General features: G+C 51.0%; 1 protein-coding gene across 3 annotated transcripts in view; it reads right to left on the reverse strand.

Moving 5' to 3' along the window:
• Positions 1-1,327: 1,327 nt before the first annotated feature.
• The window catches only part of TRUB1 (TruB pseudouridine synthase family member 1), a 51,665-nt gene continuing 25,728 nt past the window's right edge, over positions 1,328-27,264 (reverse strand). For 2 of the 3 annotated variants that reach the window (XM_088479399.1, XM_088479398.1), the window contains exons 7-8: positions 2,934-2,990; positions 1,328-1,863 (exon numbers count right to left, since the gene is read on the reverse strand). In XM_088479399.1, the coding sequence (XP_088335525.1) occupies positions 1,664-1,863; positions 2,934-2,990 (257 nt within the window). In that variant the 3' untranslated portion in view covers positions 1,328-1,663. The remainder of the gene's footprint in view (positions 1,864-2,933; positions 2,991-27,264) is intronic. The other variant, XM_088479400.1, reaches the window with a different exon arrangement.

Below are 27,264 nucleotides of genomic sequence, written 5' to 3' on the forward strand. Positions count from 1 at the left end.
CCCGTTTTGACCTTTAAGCACGCCTGCGTTCTGATCTCCACTCCCCGTTTTCAAGCACCTTCCCCTGTTACCAACCACATACGCCTCCTCCTGTCACTCAAAATAGCAGGCATTCGCTATATAGCGAACAAACGTTTTTCGGCCGCACTGACTGGTTCGCGCATGCGTATTACAAACCGTACGCATGCGCAGATGTGCGAACATCGCTCGGAACGAGCGAACGGCTGCTTACGAGCGGCTCTGAATCAGGCCCTCAGTCTGCTGAATGAGTGAGGGGAGGACAAAAACTTGAGACCTCAGACCAGGTAGAAAGGAGTACAGAAACAGCGGCCGCAGCTTACAAAATCCACGGCCGCATCCAAGCAATGTAAAAGCGTGAGTGCCGGCCCCGGCTAAAGGAACTCAGAAGCAGCGGCAGCAGACAGCTTCCGGTATGCGTTTCACAGCGGAGCGCAAAGCTCGGAAGCGCGTCAGCCGGTAAGTAGTGTGAGCCGGCCCGGCAGAGGGGTGCATGGGACCAGCCCAGCTGCCCCAATCCACCCCTGCATGTAGCCATAGGGATCATGGTGCCTTATATCCAATGCAGGGAAATGGCACTGATTATACCATTCAAATGTATATTTTTTTTCCCTTCTAGTATGTAACAGTTACATACACCCCCCCATTACTGTAAGTTACAATCAGGGAGATTTATGGACTTTTCAGGGAGATTGCCCGGGAGACTCCCTGGAATAGTAGCAATCAGGGAGAGTTTATATAATGGATAGAGCATTATATCAGGAAGTACAGGACACAGGGGGAAGGGCATCATTTATACCTTATTATTAAAGATGTGTTTATAACTACATATTACAATCAGTTGTTTTCAGTTTGGGCACTGAGGGTGTGGTTTAAATTTATGGCTCACATACTAAAGGAAACATTATTCCTGGGAGTACCAACGGTCTGATAACAGAGTCAAAAACAGTTTCAAGACATTTCTCTTACACGTATAAAGATGGTGAAATATCTGCGCTAAGATCCTGCGGAAGAAAGACGGCACTGGAAGAGGAACCAAACAACCCAGAAAATTCCTACAGGCGTTCCGGGCTCATGTAGCGGCTGCTGTATTTAAAATGTACATGGAACATATCGGTAAGTGATAAGCGGTTATATACCAGCAATATGAACATTGCAGGCAGCAAGATGTACGTTTGTTAGACAGAAAGGTTGATTACTGTATACGGTCTAGATAAACTGATGCACCTTTGCGTTTATAATGATCTCACATCATCGCCCACTGCCGTTAATAATTGCTGTGCGCTGTAAAACAACAATCTAGATCCTGTAAAGCGTCTCAAAGGAAATATTTTTATTAAAAAAAATACATTATGTACAAAACTCTGTAAATGTCCTTTTGCATTAATCGGTGAGCTGAGCGGATTGCATGGTGTTTATAACGCGTCTTTATCACCAATTCCAGTTAGACCAGAATATCCCAACACACGTTGCCAAGGTAGATTGCGCCAGTCACTGGAATGTTCATGGTAACCACTCTGACTCAGTGTCAACTTCTCCGGAACGCGAGGAAATGGGGGCTGTGAACAGATGTGGGGACTGGTGATGGTATAGAGCGCAGCTATCGTCCAGGCATGTTCCTCTCATACTCAGAGCAGGGTCCGCGTCACACATGCGTAACCCCCTCCTCCCCAGTCTTTAGGCGTTTAGCCCCTGGCTCTGCTGGGAGGAGGTTGGCAAAGTCCTTCAGAGTTTGGGCGACTGTAGCTATGTCCCAGCTGTCTTCTCTCAGCGTGTGTTCCTCCAGTGTGAATGGCCCCTGCTTGGTGCGGATAAGATCCTTTACATTGGCACAACACGACAAGGCTGTTAGAGGCAGGAGAATGGAATATAAAGCACTTCACAGTTCACAGTTAAGAGCACAGATGTAATTTCTATAGCTGCCGAGTTATCCTGGCGAGCGGTTACCTTCCTGATCTGACAACCCTGGGATTTAGCGAATGCTGGAAAATGACCCGGATATATCCGTAGAGAGTGATAGCAGCACCGGACACAGGCCTAGAGCAGGTCATTTATTCCTAAAATGCTGCTGTTATAAAGTGTTCTACACAGACCACGCTGGAACTTTAAAGTCACAACAGATTCCGCAAAGGAAGGAGACAGCAGACTAATGGCCTGATTCAGAGATGGAAGCAATGACTACGCTTACGCAGATGAGCGATTATCGGTGATCCGCGTCTGAGTCGCACTGCGCGGGCGTCAAATTCTATTACTGTTGTCGCTCTCAGTGAGGTTTTATTTGCAAGTAACTGACAGGAAGGGGCCGTTTGTAGGCGGCGGCAGGGGGTGGCGGGTCAAACGCAAGCGTGTTGCAACAGTTTTCAGGGCGTGTCTCAGACCACGACTGCAATCCTGTACGAAGTAAAAATGGCCTCTGGCGGCTCAATCCTGGCAGCCATTCTACGAGACACTATAGTTATTCAGATTTCCGTTAATCAGCTGATCATCGACTGAGCTGCGCCTTTGTACGCAGTCGCTTGGATTTTGGACTTGTGAAGCCGTTGGTGGGCGTGTCAAAACAAATCCCGGCTGCTGCGACATTTGCATATTTCCACACAGCCACTGCGGCATTAGCGTTCACCTCTGAATCAGGCGCTAAATGCTTTTATACCGGTCACGGGACCTCCAGGGTGACTTCTAATATTTATAATAATTCAGAGAGGACACCTCAACTATTATATAAACATTATGAGTCATGTGTATTATATCTAGTACAATAAAAGTAACACATTGGTTATGTTAAATAGAAAAACCAGCTAAGGAGCCAGTCCGGGCCGAGCACCTGCTATTTAGTTGCAGGGGGGGGGGTGTTACGCCAATTACTCAATCTTAGTGCACCGTACAGATATGGGGAGCAAAAAAATATATCCGCTTACCTTTCCCAATGTCGCTGACCAGGCTCCTGACGTAAAAGCCACCGCCGCACTCAACGTCTGTCAACAGAGAAGGTGAAGTCTGGTTACATTTGCAGAGAACGTACATGGAGTATGAACACTAAGCTGGTCCGGTAATATTGCATTGTATAGCTCTGTCTGACACATTTGGTGACGTGCTATCACCATCCTCACTGTCTGCACCATCCTCCTGACACTTACCCAGGACATACAGCTGACAGATACTCAGAAGTAATATTACATACCTCTTCTAAAGGAGAAATCGCAGTAACTTGAGACCAACTCAAAAAAAGGATATTAAGTTATGGTAGACTTACCTTTGCCAACTTGATTTCTTCAAAGTCCATAGGATCCACAGGGATACCATGGGGTGGGTTTGGTTGGAGTGATCCAGGCACCAAAACAGTTAAGCTTTAGCTCCCAGGATGCCCCAAGTCCTCTTCCACATATACCCCATCCCCAGCCACAGGCAGACAGTTTCGTAAACGAGCCCAAGGCAGGAGCAGAAAAGAGGGGAAGGAAGAACATTACTATCAAGAAACACTCTCCCAGAAGATGAAGGAATCAGTGATCGAGGGAGAAAATACCAATTGAAGCCAGGTGCATCAGGGTGGGCGCCCTGTGGACTTTGAAGAAAAAGAGTTATCAAAAGGTAAGTCTACCATAACTCTTCATTTCTACTTCTGGGTCCATAGGGGATCCACAGGGATACCATGGGGATGTCCCAAAGCAGTTCCCCTAAGGGTGGGGACGCTCCTGAGCAGAAAGGAGAACTCGTAGTCCAAAGGAAACATCCTGGGAGGCAAAAGTAATAAAGGCGTAGAACCTGAGAAAGGTGTGAACAGAAGACCACGTGGCTGTCTTGCACAATTGCTCAACAGAGGCACCACGACTAACCGCCCATGATGGCCCTACAGACCGAGTAGAATGTGCTGTCACCGTGCTTGAGACAGGGAGATCAGCCTGTGTCTACACCTGAGAGATAGTCATGCGTAGCCATCTCGCCAGAGTCTGCTTATTAGCCGGCCATCCTCGTTTGTGAAATCCATATAATACAAAAAGAGCATCTGATTTTCTAAAAGAGTTTGTATACTCCACATAGGTACGTAGAGCTCAAACTACATCCAGGGAGGCTTCACCTACAGAAAGATCTGGTGCCTGAAAGGCTGAAACCACAATCCCTTCATTCACATAAAACTGGGACACTACCTTGGGAAGGTAACCCTCCCTTGTGCAGAGAACAGCTCTATCCTGGTGAAAAATAAAATATGGGGAGCGACAAGAGAGCACTGTCAAATCATAGACTCTGCGTGCAGAAGAGATAGCGAGGAGAAAAGTGTCTTCGCTGCCAACCACTTCAAATCTACAGAGTCAAGATATTCAATTGGGGGAGCTTGTAGCCCCTTGAGAACCAAAGACAAATCCCACGGTGTAACCGGTGGGACAAAAGGAGGCTGAACTCGCAGAAACCACTGAAAAAAAATTCTAACATCTGGTACCAGACTGACAGTGCAGAAACCTGCATTCTCAAAGTGGCCAGGCGGAGACAAAGGTCCAGTCCAGCCTGAAGAAAAGCCAGTACCCGGGAAACCCTACACACCTTAGGGTCATATTTTCTGTGGGAACACCACTGACCAAAAGAATGTCAAACTCTAATAGATGCGGGCAGAGGCAGGCTTCCGTGCCCTAAGCATCGTTTGAATCACAGAGCTGGAGAAGTCCGGAAACAGATAGGGACCCTGCGCCAACAGATCCGGCCATAGAGGAAAAGGATACGGACTGTCTATGGATAGATTCTGTATGTCGGTGAACCAGTGATGTCTGGGCCCAGTAGTATTACTGTTCCGCCTTCCTGCTTGAATTTCCTGAAAACTTTTGGGAGGAAGGAAATCGGAGGCAAGCTTGAAGTCCCATCTTACTGCTAGTGCGTCCACGAAGGCTGCTGAGCGAGTTCTCACTCGCTCCGGGGCACGCGCGTGCACACTGCCCAACCATCGACCCGCTTGCGAGCGCTATGCGCTCGTGAGCGGGTCTGAATCAGGCCCTAAGTGCGTCACATGAGCACCCACACTAGGAGGGATTTTCAACTTAGTACATTCAGAAGCTGGGAAAGGATACAATGATGCTAAGCTTTTAGTAATATAAAACCGTTGATCCGGGTTACCCCATGCCTCTTCCATAGCTCAGTGAGCTGCTCAGATCTAGGAAACGCAGCTTTTACCACCTTCTGGTGATTAAACACTGGAGCCTTCTTACCAGGAGCTGGCTCATCATCCTGTATATCTAGGATTGATGTAACCGCCCTCACCAAAGAATGAGCATCCACTGTAGACAGATGGTCCTCCTCTGCCGAGCTAGACCGCGAAAAAGAATCCTGCGCATTATCCGATTTTTCCGATGATGCGTCTGAATCCATATGCTGAAGAGACCGATAAAAAGACAACTTCCGTTTAGGCGCCTTAGTGACTACCGGTCTGCTCGCAATGGCTGACTGACTTGAGCGGGCATAAGCATCCATCCAGGAAGGATACATAGGAGGTGAAAACATGGCATGCTGTGGGAACCCCATACAAGGAGGCAGCGTGGGAGCAGCCATAAGATGCATATACTGCTTCATTACCTGAGACAAGGAGGACACCCAATATGGCACCTGTACAGGGACTGCTATACTGGACAAGCCCGCCAAACAGGATTTACATGAAAACAGCACAGGGGCCTCTTCCCTCCCGAATCCCTTTAATTTTTGACATTTCAATTATAAAGGTAACAATGCAAAGTAATGTAACGTGACTTCACAAAGAAAAATACCCCATACACCTGCAACAGAGGGATGAGGAGAAAACAGTGATCGTTATAACTACAGAAATAAAAGGCAGTATCAACACAGCAGTCAGCACACAGTCACATACAATGCATATGCAATTTAGGGGCATATTCAATTAGGTGCGAAAAGTCCCATACTTATCGCCATCATCGCTGGTTTTCCATTGGAAAAAGTAACGCGCTCGTCCCCGCTTATCCCTGTATTCAATTAGAAATCGGCAAAAACAATGCATTGACTTTCTGCACCGGCGAAAAGTCGTTGGAATTCAAGAGGGCGATACGTTTTTGCCTAGCGAAATGACGTAACCGGAGAAACTTTTCCGCAGAAACTACCTTTTCGCACCTAATTGAATATGGCCCTTAGTTGCAATGGGCTCTGAATCAACTACTCAAAACATCATCTGTATTCTCTCCATACAGCCAGAACAACTAAACCCAACCCCACTACACCCATCACCTGTATCCTTATGTGCTCTCCATACAGCCAGAACCACTAACCCCAACCCCACTACACCCATCACCTGTATCCCTTTGTGCTCTCCATACAGCCAGAACCCCAACTCCACTATACCCATCACCTGTATCCCTATGTGCTCTCCATACAGCCAGAACCACTAACCCCACTACATCCATCACCTGTATCCCTATGTGCTCTCCATACAGCCAGAGCCACTAACCCCAACCCCTCTACACCCATCACCTGTATCCCTTTGTGCTCTCCATACAGCCAGAACAACTAACCCCAACCCCACTACACCCATCACCTGTATCCCTATGTGCTCTCCATACAGCCAGAACCACTTACCCCAACCCCACTACACCCATCACCTGTATCCCTATGTGCGCTCCATACAGCCAGAACCACTAACCCCAACCCCACTACACCCATCACCTGTATCCCTATGTGCTCTCCATACAGCCAAAACCATTAACCCCACTACACCCATCACCTGTATCCCTATGTGCTCTCCATACAGCCAGAACCACTAACCCCAACGCCACTACACCCATCACCTGTATCCCTATGTGCTCTCCATACAACCAGAACCACTAACCCCAACCCCACTACACCCATCACCTGTATCTATATGTGCTCTCCATACAGCCAGTACCATTAACCCCAACCCCCACTACACCCATCACCTGTACCCCTATGTGCTCTCCATACAGCCAGAGCCACTAACCCCAACCCCACTACACCCATCACCTGTATCCCTATGTGCTCTCCATACAGCCAGAACCACTAACCCCACTACACCCATCACCTGTATCCCTATGTGCTCTCCATACAGCCAGAACCACTAACCCCAACCCCACTACACCCATCACCTGTATCCCTATGTGCTCTCCATACAGCCAGAACCACTAACCCAAACCCAAATACACCCATCACCTGTATCCCTATGTGCTCTCCATACAGCCAGTACCACTAACCCCAACCCCACTACACCCATCACCAGTATCCCTATGTGCTCTCCATACAGCCAGAACCACTAACCCCAACCCCACTACACCCATCAACTGTATCCCTATGTGCTCTCCATACAGCCAGAGCCACTAACCCCAACCCCTCTACACCCATCACCTGTATCCCTGTGTGCTCTCCATACAGCCAGAACAACTAACCCCTACCCCACTACACCCATCACCTGTATCCCTATGTCCTCTCCATACAGCCAGAACCACTAACCCCAACCCCACTACACCCATCACCTGTATCCCTATGTGCTCTCCATACAGCCAGAACCACTAACCCTAACCCCACTACTTCCATCACCTGTATGCCTGTGTGCTCTCCATACAGCAAGAGCCACTAACCCCAACCGCACTACACCCATCACCTGTATCCCTATGTGCTCTCCATACAGCCAGGGACACTAACCCCAACCCCACTACACCCATCACCTGTATCCCTATGTGCTCTCCATACAGCCAGAACCACTAACCCCAACCCCACTACACCCATCACCTGTATCCCTATGTGCGCTCCATACAGCCAGAACCACTAACCCCAACCCCACTACACCCATCACCTGTATCCTTATGTGCTCTCCATACAGCCAAAACAACTAACCCCACTACACCCATCACCTGTATCCCTATGTGCTCTCCATACAGCCAGAACCACTAACCTCAACCACTCTACACCCATCAACTGTATCTCTATGTGCTCTCCATACAGCCAGAGCCACTAACCGCAACTCCACTATACCCATCACCTGTATCCCTATGTGCTCTCCATACAGCCAGAACCACTAACTCCAACCCCACTACACCCATCACCTGCATCCCTATGTGCTCTCCATACAGCCAGAACCACTAACCCGAACCCCACTACACCCATCACCTGTATCCCTATGTGCTCTCCATACAGCCAGAGCCACTAACCCCACTACACCCATCACCTGTATCCCTATGTGCTCTCCATACAGCCAGAACCACTAACCCCAACCCCACTACACCCATCACCTGTATCCCTATGTGCTCTCCAAACAGCCAGAGCTACTAACACCAACCCCACTACACCCATCACCTGTATCCCTATGTGCTCTCCATACAGCCAGAACCACTAACCCCAACCCAACTACACCCATCACCTGTATCCCTATGTGCTCTCCATACAGCCAGAACCACTAACCCCAACCCCACTACACCCATCACCTGTATCCCTATGTGCTCTCCATACAGCCAGAACCACTAACCCCAACCCCACTACACCCATCACCTGTATCCCTATGTGCTCTAAATACAGCCAGAACCCCAACTCCACTATACCCATCACCTGTATCCCTATGTGCTCTCCATACAGCCAAAACCACTAACCCCAACCCCACTACACCCATCACCTGTATCCCTATGTGCTCTCCATACAGCCAGAACTACTAACCCCAACCCCACTACACCCATCACCTGTATCCCTATATGCTCTCCATACAGCCAGAGCCACTAGCCCCAAACCCTCTACACCCATCAACTGTATCTCTATGTGCTCTCCATACAGCCAGAGCCAATAACTCCAACTCCACTATACCAATCACCTGTATCCCTATGTGCTCTCCATACAGCCAGAACCACTAACCCCAACCCCACTACACCCATCACCTGTATCCCTATGTGCTCTCCATACAGCCAGAACCACTAACCCTAACCCCACTACATCCATCACCTGTATACCAGTGTACTCTCCATACAGCCAGAATCACTAAACCCAACCCCACTACACCCATCACCTGTATCCCTATGTGCTCTCCATACAGCCAGAACCACTTACCCCAACCCCACTACACCCATCACCTGTATCCCTATGTGCGTTCCATACAGCCAGAACCACTAACCCCAACCCCACTACACCCATCACCTGTATCCCTATGTGCTCTCCATACAGCCAAAACCACTAACCCCACTACACCCATCACCTGTATCCCTATGTGCTCTCCATACAGCCAGAACCACTAACCCCAACCCCACTACACCCATCACCTGTATCCCTATGAGCTCTCCATACAGCCAGAACCACTAACCCCAACCCCACTACACCCATCACCTGTATCCCTATGTGCTCTCCATACAGCCAGAACCACTAACCCCAACCCCACTACACCCATCACCTGTATCCCTATGTGCTCTCCATACAGCCAGAACCACTAACCCCAACCCCACTACACCCATCACCTGTATCCCTATGTGCTCTCCATACAGCCAGAACCACTAACCCCAACCCCAATACACCCATCACCTGTATCCCTATGTGCTCTCCATACAGCCAGAACCCCAACTCCACTATACCCATCACCTGTATCCCTATGTGCTCTCCATACAGCCAAAACCACTAACCCCAACCCCACTACACCCATCACCTGTATCCCTATGTGCTCTCCAGACAGCCAGAACTACTAACCCCAACCCCACTACACCCATCACCTGTATCCCTATATGCTCTCCATACAGCCAGAGCCACTAGCCCCAAACCCTCTACACCCATCAACTGTATCTCTATGTGCTCTCCATACAGCCAGAGCCAATAACTCCAACTCCACTATACCAATCACCTGTATCCCTATGTGCTCTCCATACAGCCAGAACCACTAACCCCAACCCCACTACACCCATCACCTGTATCCCTATGTGCTCTCCATACAGCCAGAACCACTAACCCTAACCCCACTACATCCATCACCTGTATACCAGTGTACTCTCCATACAGCCAGAATCACTAAACCCAACCCCACTACACCCATCACCTGTATCCCTATGTGCTCTTCATACAGTCAGAACCACTTACCCCAACCCCACTACACCCATCACCTGTATCCCTATGTGCGTTCCATACAGCCAGAACCACTAACCCCAACCCCACTACACCCATCACCTGTATCCCTATGTGCTCTCCATACAGCCAAAACCACTAACCCCACTACACCCATCACCTGTATCCCTATGTGCTCTCCATACAGCCAGAACCACTAACCCCAACCCCACTACACCCATCACCTGTATCCCTATGAGCTCTCCATACAGCCAGAACCACTAACCCCAACCCCACTACACCCATCACCTGTATCCCTATGTGCTCTCCATACAGCCAGAACCACTAACCCCAACCCCACTACACCCATCACCTGTATCCCTATGTGCTCTCCATACAGCCAGAACCACTAACCCCAACCCCACTACACCCATCACCTGTATCTATATGTGCTCTCCATACAGCCAGTACCATTAACCCCAACCCCCACTACACCCATCACCTGTATCCCTGTGCTCTCCATACAGCCAGAACCACTAACCCCACTACACCCATCACCTGTACACCTATGTGCTCTCCATACAGCCAGAGCCACTAACCCCAAACCCACTACACCCATCACCTGTATCCCTATGTGCTCTCCATACAGCCAGAACCACTAACCCCAACCCAAATACACCCATCACCTGTATCCCTATGTGCTCTCCATACAGCCAGTACCACTAACCCCAACCCCACTACACCCATCACCTATATCCCTATGTGCTCTCCATACAGCCAGAACCACTAACCCCAACCCCACTACACCCATCAACTGTATCCCTATGTGCTCTCCATACAGCCAGAACAACTAACCCCAACCCACTACACCCATCACCTGTATCCCTATGTGCTCTCCATACAGCCAGAGCCACTAACCCCAACCCCACTACACCCATCACCTGTATCCCTATGAGCTCTCCATACAGCCAGAACCACTAACCCCAACCCAAATACACCCATCACCTGTATCCCTATGTGCTCTCCATACAGCCAGTACCACTAACCCCAACCCCACTACACCCATCACCTGTATCCCTATGTGCTCTCCATACAGCCAGAACCACTAACCCCAACCCCACTACACCCATCAACTGTATCCCTATGTGCTCTCCATACAGCCAGAACAACTAACCCCAACCCACTACACCCATCACCTGTATCCCTATGTGCTCTCCATACAGCCAGAGCCACTAACCCCAACCCCTCTACACCCATCACCTGTATCCCTGTGTGCTCTCCATACAGCCAGAACAACTAACCCCAACCCCACTACACCCATCACCTGTATCCCTATGTCCTCTCCATACAGCCAGAACCACTAACCCCACTACACACCATCACCTGTATCCCTATGTGCTCTCCATACAGCCAGAGCCACTAACCCCAACCCCTCTACACCCATCACCTGTATCCCTGTGTGCTCTCCATACAGCCAGAACTAACCCCAACCCCACTACACCCATCACCTGTATCCCTATGTGCTCTCCATACAGCCAGAGCCACTAACCTCAACTCCACTATACCCATCACCTGTATCCCTATGTGCTCTCCATACAGCCAGAACCACTAACCCCAACCCCACTACACCCATCACCGGTATTTCTATGTGCGCTCCATACAGCCAGAACCACTAACCCCAACCCCACTACACCCATCACTTGTATCCCTATGTGCTCTCCATACAGCCAGAGCCACTAACTCCAACCCCACTACACCCAACACCTGTATCCCTATGTGCTCTCCATACAGCCAGAGCCACAAACTCCAACCCCACTACACCCATCACCTTTATCCCTATGTGCTCTCCATACAGCCAGAACCACTAACCCCACTACATCCATCACCTGTATACCTGTTTGCTCTCCATACAGCAAGAGCCACTAACCCCAACCGCACTACACCCATCACCTGTATCCCTATGTGCTCTCCATACAGCCAGAGCCACTAACCCCAACCCCACTACACCCATCACCTGTATCCCTATGTGCTCTCCATACAGCCAGAACCACTTACCCCAACCCCACTACACCCATCACCTATATCCCTATGTGCGCTCCATACAGCCAGAACCACTAACCCCAACCCCACTACAAGCATCACCTGTATCCCTATATGCTCTCCATACAGCCAAAACCACTAACCCCACTACACCCATCACCTGTATCCCTATGTGCTCTCCATACAGCCAGAACCACTAACCCCAAACCCACTACACCCATCACATGTATCTATATGTGCTCGCCATACAGCCAGAACCATTAACCCCAAACCCCACCCCCACTACACCCATCACCTGTACCCCTATGTGCTCTCCATACAGCCAGAGCCACTAACCCCAACCCCACTACACCCATCACCTGTATCCCTATGTGCTCTCCATACAGCCAGAACCACTAACCCCACTACACCCATCACCTGTATCCCCATGTGCTCTCCATACAGCCAGAACCACTAACCCCACTACACCCATCACCTGTATCCCTATGTGCTCTCCATACAGCCAGAACCACTAACCCCAACCCCACTACACCAATCACCTGTATCCCTATGTGCTCTCCATACAGCCAGAACCACTAACCCCAACCTCAATACACCCATCACCTGTATCCCTATGTGCTCTCCATACAGCCAGAACCACTAACCCCAACCCCACTACACCCATCACCTGTATCCCTATGTGCTCTCCATACAGCCAGAACCAATAACCCAACTACATCCATCACCTGTATCCCTATGTGCTCTCCATACAGCCAGAGCCACTAACCCCAACCCCTCTACACCCATCACCTGTATCCCTGTGTGCTCTCCATACAGCCAGAACAACTAACCCCAACCCCACTACACCCATCACCTGTATCCCTATGTGCTCTCCATACAGCCAGAACCACTTACCCCAACCCCACTACACCCATCACCTGTATCCCTATGTGCGCTCCATACAGCCAGAACCACTAACCCCAACCCCACTACACCCATCACCTGTATCCCTATGTGCTCTCCATACAGCCAAAACCACTAACCCCAACCCCACTACACCCATCACCTGTATCCCTATGTGCTCTCCATACAGCCAGAACCACTAACCCCAACCCCAATACACCCATCACCTGTATCCCTATGTGCTCTCCATACAGCCAGAACCACTAACCCCAACCCCACTACACCCATCAACTGTATCCCTATGTGCTCTCCATACAGCCAGAAATACTAACCACAACCCACTACACCCATCACCTGTATCCCTATGTCCTCTCCATACAGCCAGAACCACTAACCCCACTACACCCATCACCTGTATCCCTATGTGCTCTCCATACAGCCAGATCCACTAACCCCAACACCACTACACCCATCACCTGTATCCCTGTGTGCTCTCCATACAGCCAGAACAACTAACCCCAACCCCACTCCACCCATCACCTGTATCCCTATGTGCTCTCCATACAGCCAGAGCCACTAACCTCAACCCCACTACACCCATCACCTGTATTTCTATGTGCGCTCCATACAGCCAGAACCACTAACCCCAACCCCACTACACCCATCACTTGTATCCCTATGTGCGCTCCATACAGCCAGAACCACTAACCCCAACCCCACTACACCCATCACTTGTATCCCTATGTGCTCTCCATACAGCCAGAGCCACTAACTCCAACCCCACTACACCCATCACCTGTATCCCTATGTGCTCTCCAAACAGCCAGAGCCACTAACTCCAACCCCACTACACCCATCACCTTTATCCTTATGTGCTCTCCATACAGCCAGAACCACTAACCCTAACCCCACTACATCCATCACCTGTATACCTGTGTGCTCTCCATACAGCAAGAGCCACTAACCCCAACCGCACAACACCCATCACCTGTATCCCTATGTGCTCTCCATACAGCCAGAGCCACTAACCCCAACCCCACTACACCCATCACCTGTATCCATATGTGCTCTCCATACAGCCAGAGCCACTAACCCCAACCCCACTACATCCATCACCTGTTTCCCTATGTGCTCTCCATACAGCCAGAGCCACTAACCCCAACCCCTCTACACCCATCACCTGTATCCCTGTGTGCTCTCCATACAGCCAGAACAACTAACCCCAACCCCACTACACCCATCACCTGTATCCCTATGTGCTCTCCATACAGCCAGAACCACTTACCCCAACCCCACTACACCCATCACCTGTATCCCTATGTGCGCTCCATACAGCCAGAACCACTAACCCCAACCCCACTACACCCATCACCTGTATCCCTATGTGTTCTCCATACAGCCAAAACCACTAACCCCACTACACCCATCACCTGTATCCCTATGTGCTCTCCATACAGCCAGAACCACTAACCTCAACCACTCTACACCCATCAACTGTATCTCTGTGCTCTCCATACAGCAAGAGCCACTAACCCCAACTCCACTACACCCATCACCTGCATCCCTATGTGCTCTTCATACAGCCAGAACCACTAACCCCAACCCCACTACACCCATCACCTGTATCCCTAAGTGCTCTCCATACAGCCAGAGCCACTAACCCCAACACCACTACACCCATCACCTGTATCCCTATGTGCTCTCCATACAGCCAGAACCACTAACCCCAACCCCACTACACCCATCACCTGTATCCCTATGTGCTCTCCATACAGCCAGAACCACTAACCCCAACCCCACTACACCCATCACCTGTATCCCTATGTGCTCTCCATACAGCCAGAACCACTAACCCCAACCCCACTACACCCATCACCTGCATCCCTATGTGCGCTCCATACAGCCAGAACCACTAACCCCAACCCTACTACACCCATCACCTGAATCCCTATGTGCTCTCCATACATCCAAAACCACTGACCCCACTACACCCATCACCTGTATCCCTATGTGCTCTCCATACAGCCAGAACCACTAACCCCAACCCCACTACACCCATCACCTGTATCCCTATGTGCTCTCCATACAGCCAGAGCTACTAACACCAACCCCACTACACCCATCACCTGTATCCCTATGTGCTCTCCATACAGCCAGAACCACTAACCCCAACCCCACTACACCCATCACCTGTATCCCTATGTGCTCTCCATACAGCCAGAACCACTAACCCCAACCCCACTACACCCATCACCTGTATTTCTATGTGCGCTCCATACAGCCAGAACCACTAACCCCAACCCCACTACACCCATCACTTGTATCCCTATGTGCGCTCCATACAGCCAGAACCACTAACCCCAACCCCACTACACCCATCACTTGTATCCCTATGTGCTCTCCATACAGCCAGAGCCACTAACTCCAACCCCACTACACCCATCACCTGTATCCCTATGTGCTCTCCAAACAGCCAGAGCCACTAACTCCAACCCCACTACACCCATCACCTTTATCCTTATGTGCTCTCCATACAGCCAGAACCACTAACCCTAACCCCACTACATCCATCACCTGTATACCTGTGTGCTCTCCATACAGCAAGAGCCACTAACCCCAACCGCACAACACCCATCACCTGTATCCCTATGTGCTCTCCATACAGCCAGAGCCACTAACCCCAACCCCACTACACCCATCACCTGTATCCATATGTGCTCTCCATACAGCCAGAGCCACTAACCCCAACCCCACTACATCCATCACCTGTTTCCCTATGTGCTCTCCATACAGCCAGAGCCACTAACCCCAACCCCTCTACACCCATCACCTGTATCCCTGTGTGCTCTCCATACAGCCAGAACAACTAACCCCAACCCCACTACACCCATCACCTGTATCCCTATGTGCTCTCCATACAGCCAGAACCACTTACCCCAACCCCACTACACCCATCACCTGTATCCCTATGTGCGCTCCATACAGCCAGAACCACTAACCCCAACCCCACTACACCCATCACCTGTATCCCTATGTGTTCTCCATACAGCCAAAACCACTAACCCCACTACACCCATCACCTGTATCCCTATGTGCTCTCCATACAGCCAGAACCACTAACCTCAACCACTCTACACCCATCAACTGTATCTCTGTGCTCTCCATACAGCAAGAGCCACTAACCCCAACTCCACTACACCCATCACCTGCATCCCTATGTGCTCTTCATACAGCCAGAACCACTAACCCCAACCCCACTACACCCATCACCTGTATCCCTAAGTGCTCTCCATACAGCCAGAGCCACTAACCCCAACACCACTACACCCATCACCTGTATCCCTATGTGCTCTCCATACAGCCAGAACCACTAACCCCAACCCCACTACACCCATCACCTGTATCCCTATGTGCTCTCCATACAGCCAGAACCACTAACCCCAACCCCACTACACCCATCACCTGTATCCCTATGTGCTCTCCATACAGCCAGAACCACTAACCCCAACCCCACTACACCCATCACCTGCATCCCTATGTGCGCTCCATACAGCCAGAACCACTAACCCCAACCCTACTACACCCATCACCTGAATCCCTATGTGCTCTCCATACATCCAAAACCACTGACCCCACTACACCCATCACCTGTATCCCTATGTGCTCTCCATACAGCCAGAACCACTAACCCCAACCCCACTACACCCATCACCTGTATCCCTATGTGCTCTCCATACAGCCAGAGCTACTAACACCAACCCCACTACACCCATCACCTGTATCCCTATGTGCTCTCCATACAGCCAGAACCACTAACCCCAACCCCACTACACCCATCACCTGTATCCCTATGTGCTCTCCATACAGCCAGAACCACTAACCCCAACCCCACTACACCCATCACCTGTATCCCTATGTGCTCTCCATACAGCAAGAACCACTAACCCCAACCCCACTACACCCATCACCTGTATCCCTATGTGCTCTCCATACAGCCAGAACCACTAACCCCAACCCCAATACACCCATCACCTGTATCCCTATGTGCTCTCCATACAGCCAGAACCCCAACTCCACTATACCCATCACCTGTATCCCTATGTGCTCTCCATACAGCCAGAACCACTAACCCCACTACATCCATCACCTGTATCCCTATGTGCTCTCCATACAGCCAGAGCCACTAACCCCAACCCCTCTACACCCATCACCTGTATCCCTTTGTGCTCTCCATACAGCCAGAACAACTAACCCCAACCCCACTACACCCATCACCTGTATCCCTATGTGCTCTCCATACAGCCAGAACCACTTACCCCAACCCCACTACACCCATCACCTGTATCCCTATGTGCGCTCCATACAGCCAGAACCACTAACCCCAACCCCACTACACCCATCACCTGTATCCCTATGTGCTCTCCATACAGCCAAAACCATTAACCCCACTACACCCATCACCTCTATCCCTATGTGCTCTCCATACAGCCAGAACCACTAACCCCAACGCCACTACACCCATCACCTGTATCCCTATGTGCTCTCCATACAACCAGAACCACTAACCCCAACCCCACTACACCCATCACCTGTATCTATATGTGCTCTCCATACAGCCAGTACCATTAACCCCAACCCCCACTACACCCATCACCTGTACCCCTATGTGCTCTCCATACAGCCAGAGCCACTAACCCCAACCCCACTACACCCATCACCTGTATCCCTATGTGCTCTCCATACAGCCAGAACCACTAACCCCACTACACCCATCACCTGTATCCCTATGTGCTCTCCATACAGCCAGAACCACTAACCCCAACCCCACTACACCCATCACCTGTATCCCTATGTGCTCTCCATACAGCCAGAACCACTAACCCCAACCCAAATACACCCATCACCTGTATCCCTATGTGCTCTCCATACAGCAAGAGCCACTAACCCCAACCGCACAACACCCATCACCTGTATCCCTATGTGCTCTCCATACAGCCAGAGCCACTAACCCCAACCCCACTACATCCATCACCTGTATACCTGTGTGCTCTCCATACAGCAAGAGCCACTAACCCCAACCGCACAACACCCATCACCTGTATCCCTATGTGCTCTCCATACAGCCAGAGCCACTAACCCCAACCCCACTACACCCATCACCTGTATCCATATGTGCTCTCCATACAGCCAGAGCCACTAACCCCAACCCCACTACATCCATCACCTGTTTCCCTGTGCTCTCCATACAGCCAGAGCCACTAACCCCAACCCCTCTACACCCATCACCTGTATCCCTATGTGCTCTCCATACAGCCAGAACCACTTACCCCAACCCCACTACACCCATCACCTGTATCCCTATGTGCGCTCCATACAGCCAGAACCACTAACCCCAACCCCACTACACCCATCACCTGTATCCCTATGTGTTCTCCATACAGCCAAAACCACTAACCCCACTACACCCATCACCTGTATCCCTATGTGCTCTCCATACAGCCAGAACCACTAACCTCAACCACTCTACACCCATCAACTGTATCTCTGTGCTCTCCATACAGCAAGAGCCACTAACCCCAACTCCACTACACCCATCACCTGCATCCCTATGTGCTCTCCATACAGCCAGAACCACTAACCCCAACCCCACTACACCCATCACCTGTATCCCTATGTGCTCTCCATACAGCCAGAACCACTAACCCCAACCCCACTACACCCATCACCTGTATCCCTATGTGCTCTCCATACAGCCAGAACCACTAACCCCAACCCCACTACACCCATCACCTGTATCCCTATGTGCTCTCCATACAGCCAGAACCACTAACCCCAACCCCACTACACCCATCACCTGTATCCCTATGTGCTCTCCATACAGCCAGAACCATTAACCCCAACCCCCACTACACCCATCACCTGTACCCCTATGTGCTCTCCATACAGCCAGAGCCACTAACCCCAACCCCACTACACCCATCACCTGTATCCCTGTGCTCTCCATACAGCCAGAACCACTAACCCCACTACATCCATCACCTGTATCCCTATGTGCTCTCCATACAGCCAGAGCCACTAACCCCAACCCCTGTACACCCATCACCTGTATCCCTTTGTGCTCTCCATACAGCCAGAACAACTAACCCCAACCCCACTACACCCATCACCTGTATCCCTATGTGCTCTCCATACAGCCAGAACCACTAACCCCACTACATCCATCACTTGTATCCCTGTGCTCTCCATACAGCAAGAGCCACTAACCCCAACCCCTCTACATCCATCACCTGTATCCCTGTGTGCTCTCCATACAGCCAGAACAACTAACCCCAACCCCACTACACCCATCAACTGTTTCTCTATGTGCTCTCCATACAGCCAGAACCACTAACCCCAACCCCACTATACCCATCAACTGTATCCCTATGTGCTCTCCATACAGCCAGAACAACTAACCCCAACCCACTACACCCATCACCTGTATCCCTATGTGCTCTCCACACAGCCAGAGCCACTAACCCCAACCCCACTACACCCATCACCTGTATCCCTATGTGCTCTCCATACAGCCAGAACCACTAACCCCACTACACCCATCACCTGTATCCCTATGTGCTCTCCATACAGCCAGAGCCACTAACCCCAACCCCACTACACCCATCACCTGTATCCCTATGTGCTCTCCATACAGCCAGAACCACTAACCCCACTACACCCATCACCTGTATCCCTATGTGCTCTCCATACAGCCAGAGCCACTAACCTCAACCCCTCTACACCCATCAACTGTTTCTCTATATGCTCTCCATACAGCCAGAGCCACTAACCCCAACTCCACTATACCCATCACCTGTATCCCTATGTGCTCTCCATACAGCCAGAACCACTAACCCCAACCCCACTACACCCATCAACTGTATCCCTATGTGCTCTTCAAACAGCCAGAGCAACTAACCCCAACCCCTCTACACCCATCATCTGTATCCCTGTGTGCTCTCCATACAGCCAGAATAACTAACCCCAACCCCACTACACCCATCACCTGTAACCCTATGTCCTCTCCATACAGCCAGAACCACTAACCCCACTACACCCATCACCTGTATCCCTATGTGCTCTCCATACAGCCAGAGCCACTAACCCCAACCCCTCTACACCCATCACCTGTATCCCTGTGTGCTCTCCATACAGCCAGAACAACTAACCCCAACCCCACTACACCCATCACCTGTATCCCTATGTGCTCTCCATACAGCCAGAGCCACTAACCTCAACTACACTATACCCATCACCTGTATCCCTATGTGCTCTCCATACAGCCAGAACCACTAACCCCAACACCACTACACCCATCACCTGTATCCCTATGTGCGCTCCATACAGCCAGAACCACTAACCCCAATCCCATTACACCCATCACTTGTATCCCTATGTGATCTCCATACAGCCAGAACCACTAACCCTAACCCCACTACATCCATCACATGTATCCCTGTGACCTCTCCAGCCAGAACAACTAACCCCAACCCCCACTACACCCATCACCTGTATCCCTATGTGCTCTCCATACAGCCAGAACCACTAACCCCAACCCCCACTACACCCATCACCTGTATCCCTATGTGCTCTCCATACAGCCAGAACCACTAACCACAACCCCACTACACCCATCACCTGTATCCCTATGTGCTCTCCATACAGCCAGAATCACTAAACCCAACCCCACTACACCCATCACCTGTATCCCTATGTGCTCTCCATACAGCCAGAACCACTAACCCCAACCCCACTACACCCATCACCTGTATCCCTATGTGCGCTCCATTCAGCCAGAACCACTAACCCCAACCCTACTACACCCATCACCTGAATCCCTATGTGCTCTACATACAGCCAAAACCACTAACCCCACTACACCCATCACCTGTATCCCTATGTGCTCTCCATACAGCCAGAACCAATAACCCCAACCCCACTACACCCATCACCTGTATCCCTATGTGCTCTCCATACAGCCAGAGCTACTAACACCAACCCCACTACACCCATCACCTGTATCCCTATGTGCTCTCCATACAGCCAGAACCACTAACCCCAACCCCACTACACCCATCACCTGTATCCCTATGTGCTCTCCATACAGCCAGAACCACTAACCCCAACCACACTACACCCATCACCTGTATCCCTATGTGCTCTCCATACAGCCAGAACCACTTACCCCAACCCCACTACACCCATCACCTGTATCCCTATGTGCGCTCCATACAGCCAGAACCACTAACCCCAACCCCACTACACCCATCACCTGTATCCCTATGTGCTCTCCATACAGCCAAAACCACTAACCCCAACCCCACTACACCCATCACCTGTATCCCTATGTGCTCTCCATACAGCCAGAACCACTAACCCCAACCCCAATACACCCATCACCTGTATCCCTATGTGCTCTCCATACAGCCAGAACCACTAACCCCACTACACCCATCAACTGTATCCCTATGTGCTCTCCATACAGCCAGAACAACTAACCCCAACCCACTACACCCATCACCTGTATCCCTATGTGCTCTCCATACAGCCAGAGCCACTAACCTCAACCCCTCTACACCCATCACCTGTATCCCTATGTGCTCTCCATACAGCCAGAACAACTAACCCCAACCCCACTACACCCATCACCTGTATCCCTATGTCCTCTCCATACAGCCAGAACCACTAACCCCACTACACCCATCACCTGTATCCCTATGTGCTCTCCATACAGCCAGAGCCACTAACCCCAACCGGACTACACCCATCACCTGTATCCCTGTGTGCTCTCCATACAGCCAGAACTAACCCCAACCCCACTCCACCCATCACCTGTATCCCTATGTGCTCTCCATACAGCCAGAGCCACTAACCTCAACCCCACTACACCCATCACCTGTATTTCTATGTGCGCTCCATACAGCCAGAACCACTAACCCCAACCCCACTACACCCATCACTTGTATCCCTATGTGCGCTCCATACAGCCAGAACCACTAACCCCAACCCCACTACACCCATCACTTGTATCCCTATGTGCTCTCCATACAGCCAGAGCCACTAACTCCAACCCCACTACACCCATCACCTGTATCCCTATGTGCTCTCCATACAGCCAGAGCCACTAACTCCAACCCCACTACACCCATCACCTTTATCCCTATGTGCTCTCCATACAGCCAGAACCACTAACCCTAACCCCACTACATCCATCACCTGTATACCTGTGTGCTCTCCATACAGCAAGAGCCACTAACCCCAACCGCACAACACCCATCACCTGTATCCCTATGTGCTCTCCATACAGCCAGAGCCACTAACCCCAACCCCACTACACCCATCACCTGTATCCATATGTGCTCTCCATACAGCCAGAGCCACTAACCCCAACCCCACTACATCCATCACCTGTATCCCTATGTGCTCTCCATACAGCCAGAACCACTTACCCCAACCCCACTACACCCATCACCTGTATCCCTATGTGCGCTCCATACAGCCAGAACCACTAACCCCAACCCCACTACACCCATCACCTGTATCCCTATGTGTTCTCCATACAGAAAAAACCACTAACCCCACTACACCCATCACCTGTATCCCTATGTGCTCTCCATACAGCCAGAACCACTAACCTCAACCACTCTACACCCATCAACTGTATCTCTGTGCTCTCCATACAGCAAGAGCCACTAACCCCAACTCCACTACACCCATCACCTGCATCCCTATGTGCTCTTCATACAGCCAGAACCACTAACCCCAACCCCACTACACCCATCACCTGTATCCCTAAGTGCTCTCCATACAGCCAGAGCCACTAACCCCAACACCACTACACCCATCACCTGTATCCCTATGTGCTCTCCATACAGCCAGAACCACTAACCCCAACCCCACTACACCCATCACCTGTATCCCTATGTGCTCTCCATACAGCCAGAACCACTAACCCCAACCCCACTACACCCATCACCTGTATCCCTATGTGCTCTCCATACAGCCAGAACCACTAACCCCAACCCCACTACACCCATCACCTGCATCCCTATGTGCGCTCCATACAGCCAGAACCACTAACCCCAACCCTACTACACCCATCACCTGAATCCCTATGTGCTCTCCATACATCCAAAACCACTGACCCCACTACACCCATCACCTGTATCCCTATGTGCTCTCCATACAGCCAGAACCACTAACCCCAACCCCACTACACCCATCACCTGTATCCCTATGTGCTCTCCATACAGCCAGAGCTACTAACACCAACCCCACTACACCCATCACCTGTATCCCTATGTGCTCTCCATACAGCCAGAACCACTAACCCCAACCCCACTACACCCATCACCTGTATCCCTATGTGCTCTCCATACAGCCAGAACCACTAACCCCAACCCCACTACACCCATCACCTGTATCCCTATGTGCTCTCCATACAGCAAGAACCACTAACCCCAACCCCACTACACCCATCACCTGTATCCCTATGTGCTCTCCATACAGCCAGAACCACTAACCCCAACCCCAATACACCCATCACCTGTATCCCTATGTGCTCTCCATACAGCCAGAACCCCAACTCCACTATACCCATCACCTGTATCCCTATGTGCTCTCCATACAGCCAGAACCACTAACCCCACTACATCCATCACCTGTATCCCTATGTGCTCTCCATACAGCCAGAGCCACTAACCCCAACCCCTCTACACCCATCACCTGTATCCCTTTGTGCTCTGCATACAGCCAGAACAACTAACCCCAACCCCACTACACCCATCACCTGTATCCCTATGTGCTCTCCATACAGCCAGAACCACTTACCCCAACGCCACTACACCCATCACCTGTATCCCTATGTGCTCTCCATACAACCAGAACCACTAACCCCAACCCCACTACACCCATCACCTGTATCTATATGTGCTCTCCATACAGCCAGTACCATTAACCCCAACCCCCACTACACCCATCACCTGTACCCCTATGTGCTCTCCATACAGCCAGAGCCACTAACCCCAACCCCACTACACCCATCACCTGTATCCCTATGTGCTCTCCATACAGCCAGAACCACTAACCCCACTACACCCATCACCTGTATCCCTATGTGCTCTCCATACAGCCAAAACCACTAACCCCAACCCCACTACACCCATCACCTGTATCCCTATGTGCTCTCCATACAGCCAGAACCACTAACCCCAACCCAAATACACCCATCACCTGTATCCCTATGTGCTCTCCATACAGCAAGAGCCACTAACCCCAACCGCACAACACCCATCACCTGTATCCCTATGTGCTCTCCATACAGCCAGAGCCACTAACCCCAACCCCACTACATCCATCACCTGTATACCTGTGTGCTCTCCATACAGCAAGAGCCACTAACCCCAACCGCACAACACCCATCACCTGTATCCCTATGTGCTCTCCATACAGCCAGAGCCACTAACCCCAACCCCACTACACCCATCACCTGTATCCATATGTGCTCTCCATACAGCCAGAGCCACTAACCCCAACCCCACTACATCCATCACCTGTTTCCCTGTGCTCTCCATACAGCCAGAGCCACTAACCCCAACCCCTCTACACCCATCACCTGTATCCCTGTGTGCTCTCCATACAGCCAGAACAACTAACCCCAACCCCACTACACCCATCACCTGTATCCCTATGTGCTCTCCATACAGCCAGAACCACTTACCCCAACCCCACTACACCCATCACCTGTATCCCTATGTGCGCTCCATACAGCCAGAACCACTAACCCCAACCCCACTACACCCATCACCTGTATCCCTATGTGTTCTCCATACAGCCAAAACCACTAACCCCACTACACCCATCACCTGTATCCCTATGTGCTCTCCATACAGCCAGAACCACTAACCTCAACCACTCTACACCCATCAACTGTATCTCTGTGCTCTCCATACAGCAAGAGCCACTAACCCCAACTCCACTACACCCATCACCTGCATCCCTATGTGCTCTCCATACAGCCAGAACCACTAACCCCAACCCCACTACACCCATCACCTGTATCCCTATGTGCTCTCCATACAGCCAGAACCACTAACCCCAACCCCACTACACCCATCACCTGTATACCTATGTGCTCTCCATACAGCCAGAACCACTAACCCCAACCCCACTACACCCATCACCTGTATCCCTATGTGCTCTCCATACAGCCAGAACCACTAACCCCAACCCCACTACACCCATCACCTGTATCCCTATGTGCTCTCCATACAGCCAGAACCATTAACCCCAACCCCCACTACACCCATCACCTGTACCCCTATGTGCTCTCCATACAGCCAGAGCCACTAACCCCAACCCCACTACACCCATCACCTGTATCCCTGTGCTCTCCATACAGCCAGAACCACTAACCCCACTACATCCATCACCTGTATCCCTATGTGCTCTCCATACAGCCAGAGCCACTAACCCCAACCCCTCTACACCCATCACCTGTATCCCTTTGTGCTCTCCATACAGCCAGAACAACTAACCCCAACCCCACTACACCCATCACCTGTATCCCTATGTGCTCTCCATACAGCCAGAACCACTAACCCCACTACATCCATCACCTGTATCCCTGTGCTCTCCATACAGCAAGAGCCACTAACCCCAACCCCTCTACATCCATCACCTGTATCCCTGTGTGCTCTCCATACAGCCAGAACAACTAACCCCAACCCCACTACACCCATCAACTGTTTCTCTATGTGCTCTCCATACAGCCAGAATCACTAACCCCAACCCCACTATACCCATCAACTGTATCCCTATGTGCTCTCCATACAGCCAGAACAACTAACCCCAACCCACTACACCCATCACCTGTATCCCTATGTGCTCTCCACACAGCCAGAGCCACTAACCCCAACCCCACTACACCCATCACCTGTATCCCTATGTGCTCTCCATACAGCCAGAACCACTAACCCCACTACACCCATCACCTGTATCCCTATGTGCTCTCCATACAGCCAGAGCCACTAACCCCAACCCCACTACACCCATCACCTGTATCCCTATGTGCTCTCCATACAGCCAGAACCACTAACCCCACTACACCCATCACCTGTATCCCTATGTGCTCTCCATACAGCCAGAGCCACTAACCTCAACCCCTCTACACCCATCAACTGTTTCTCTATATGCTCTCCATACAGCCAGAGCCACTAACCCCAACTCCACTATACCCATCACCTGTATCCCTATGTGCTCTCCATACAGCCAGAACCACTAACCCCAACCCCACTACACCCATCAACTGTATCCCTATGTGCTCTTCAAACAGCCAGAGCAACTAACCCCAACCCCTCTACACCCATCATCTGTATCCCTGTGTGCTCTCCATACAGCCAGAATAACTAACCCCAACCCCACTACACCCATCACCTGTAACCCTATGTCCTCTCCATACAGCCAGAACCACTAACCCCACTACACCCATCACCTGTATCCCTATGTGCTCTCCATACAGCCAGAGCCACTAACCCCAACCCCTCTACACCCATCACCTGTATCCCTGTGTGCTCTCCATACAGCCAGAACAACTAACCCCAACCCCACTACACCCATCACCTGTATCCCTATGTGCTCTCCATACAGCCAGAGCCACTAACCTCAACTACACTATACCCATCACCTGTATCCCTATGTGCTCTCCATACAGCCAGAACCACTAACCCCAACACCACTACACCCATCACCTGTATCCCTATGTGCGCTCCATACAGCCAGAACCACTAACCCCAATCCCATTACACCCATCACTTGTATCCCTATGTGATCTCCATACAGCCAGAACCACTAACCCTAACCCCACTACATCCATCACATGTATCCCTGTGACCTCTCCAGCCAGAACCACTAACCCCAACCCCCACTACACCCATCACCTGTATCCCTATGTGCTCTCCATACAGCCAGAACCACTAACCCCAACCCCCACTACACCCATCACCTGTATCCCTATGTGCTCTCCATACAGCCAGAACCACTAACCCCAACCCCACTACACCCATCACCTGTATCCCTATGTGCTCTCCATACAGCCAGAATCACTAAACCCAACCCCACTACACCCATCACCTGTATCCCTATGTGCTCTCCATACAGCCAGAACCACTAACCCCAACCCCACTACACCCATCACCTGTATCCCTATGTGCGCTCCATTCAGCCAGAACCACTAACCCCAACCCTACTACACCCATCACCTGAATCCCTATGTGCTCTACATACAGC

The sequence above is a fragment of the Taudactylus pleione genome, unplaced genomic scaffold (assembly GCF_031769625.1).
Source record: "Taudactylus pleione unplaced genomic scaffold, aTauple2 ptg000231l, whole genome shotgun sequence".
Taxonomy (NCBI): Eukaryota; Metazoa; Chordata; class Amphibia; order Anura; family Myobatrachidae; genus Taudactylus; species Taudactylus pleione.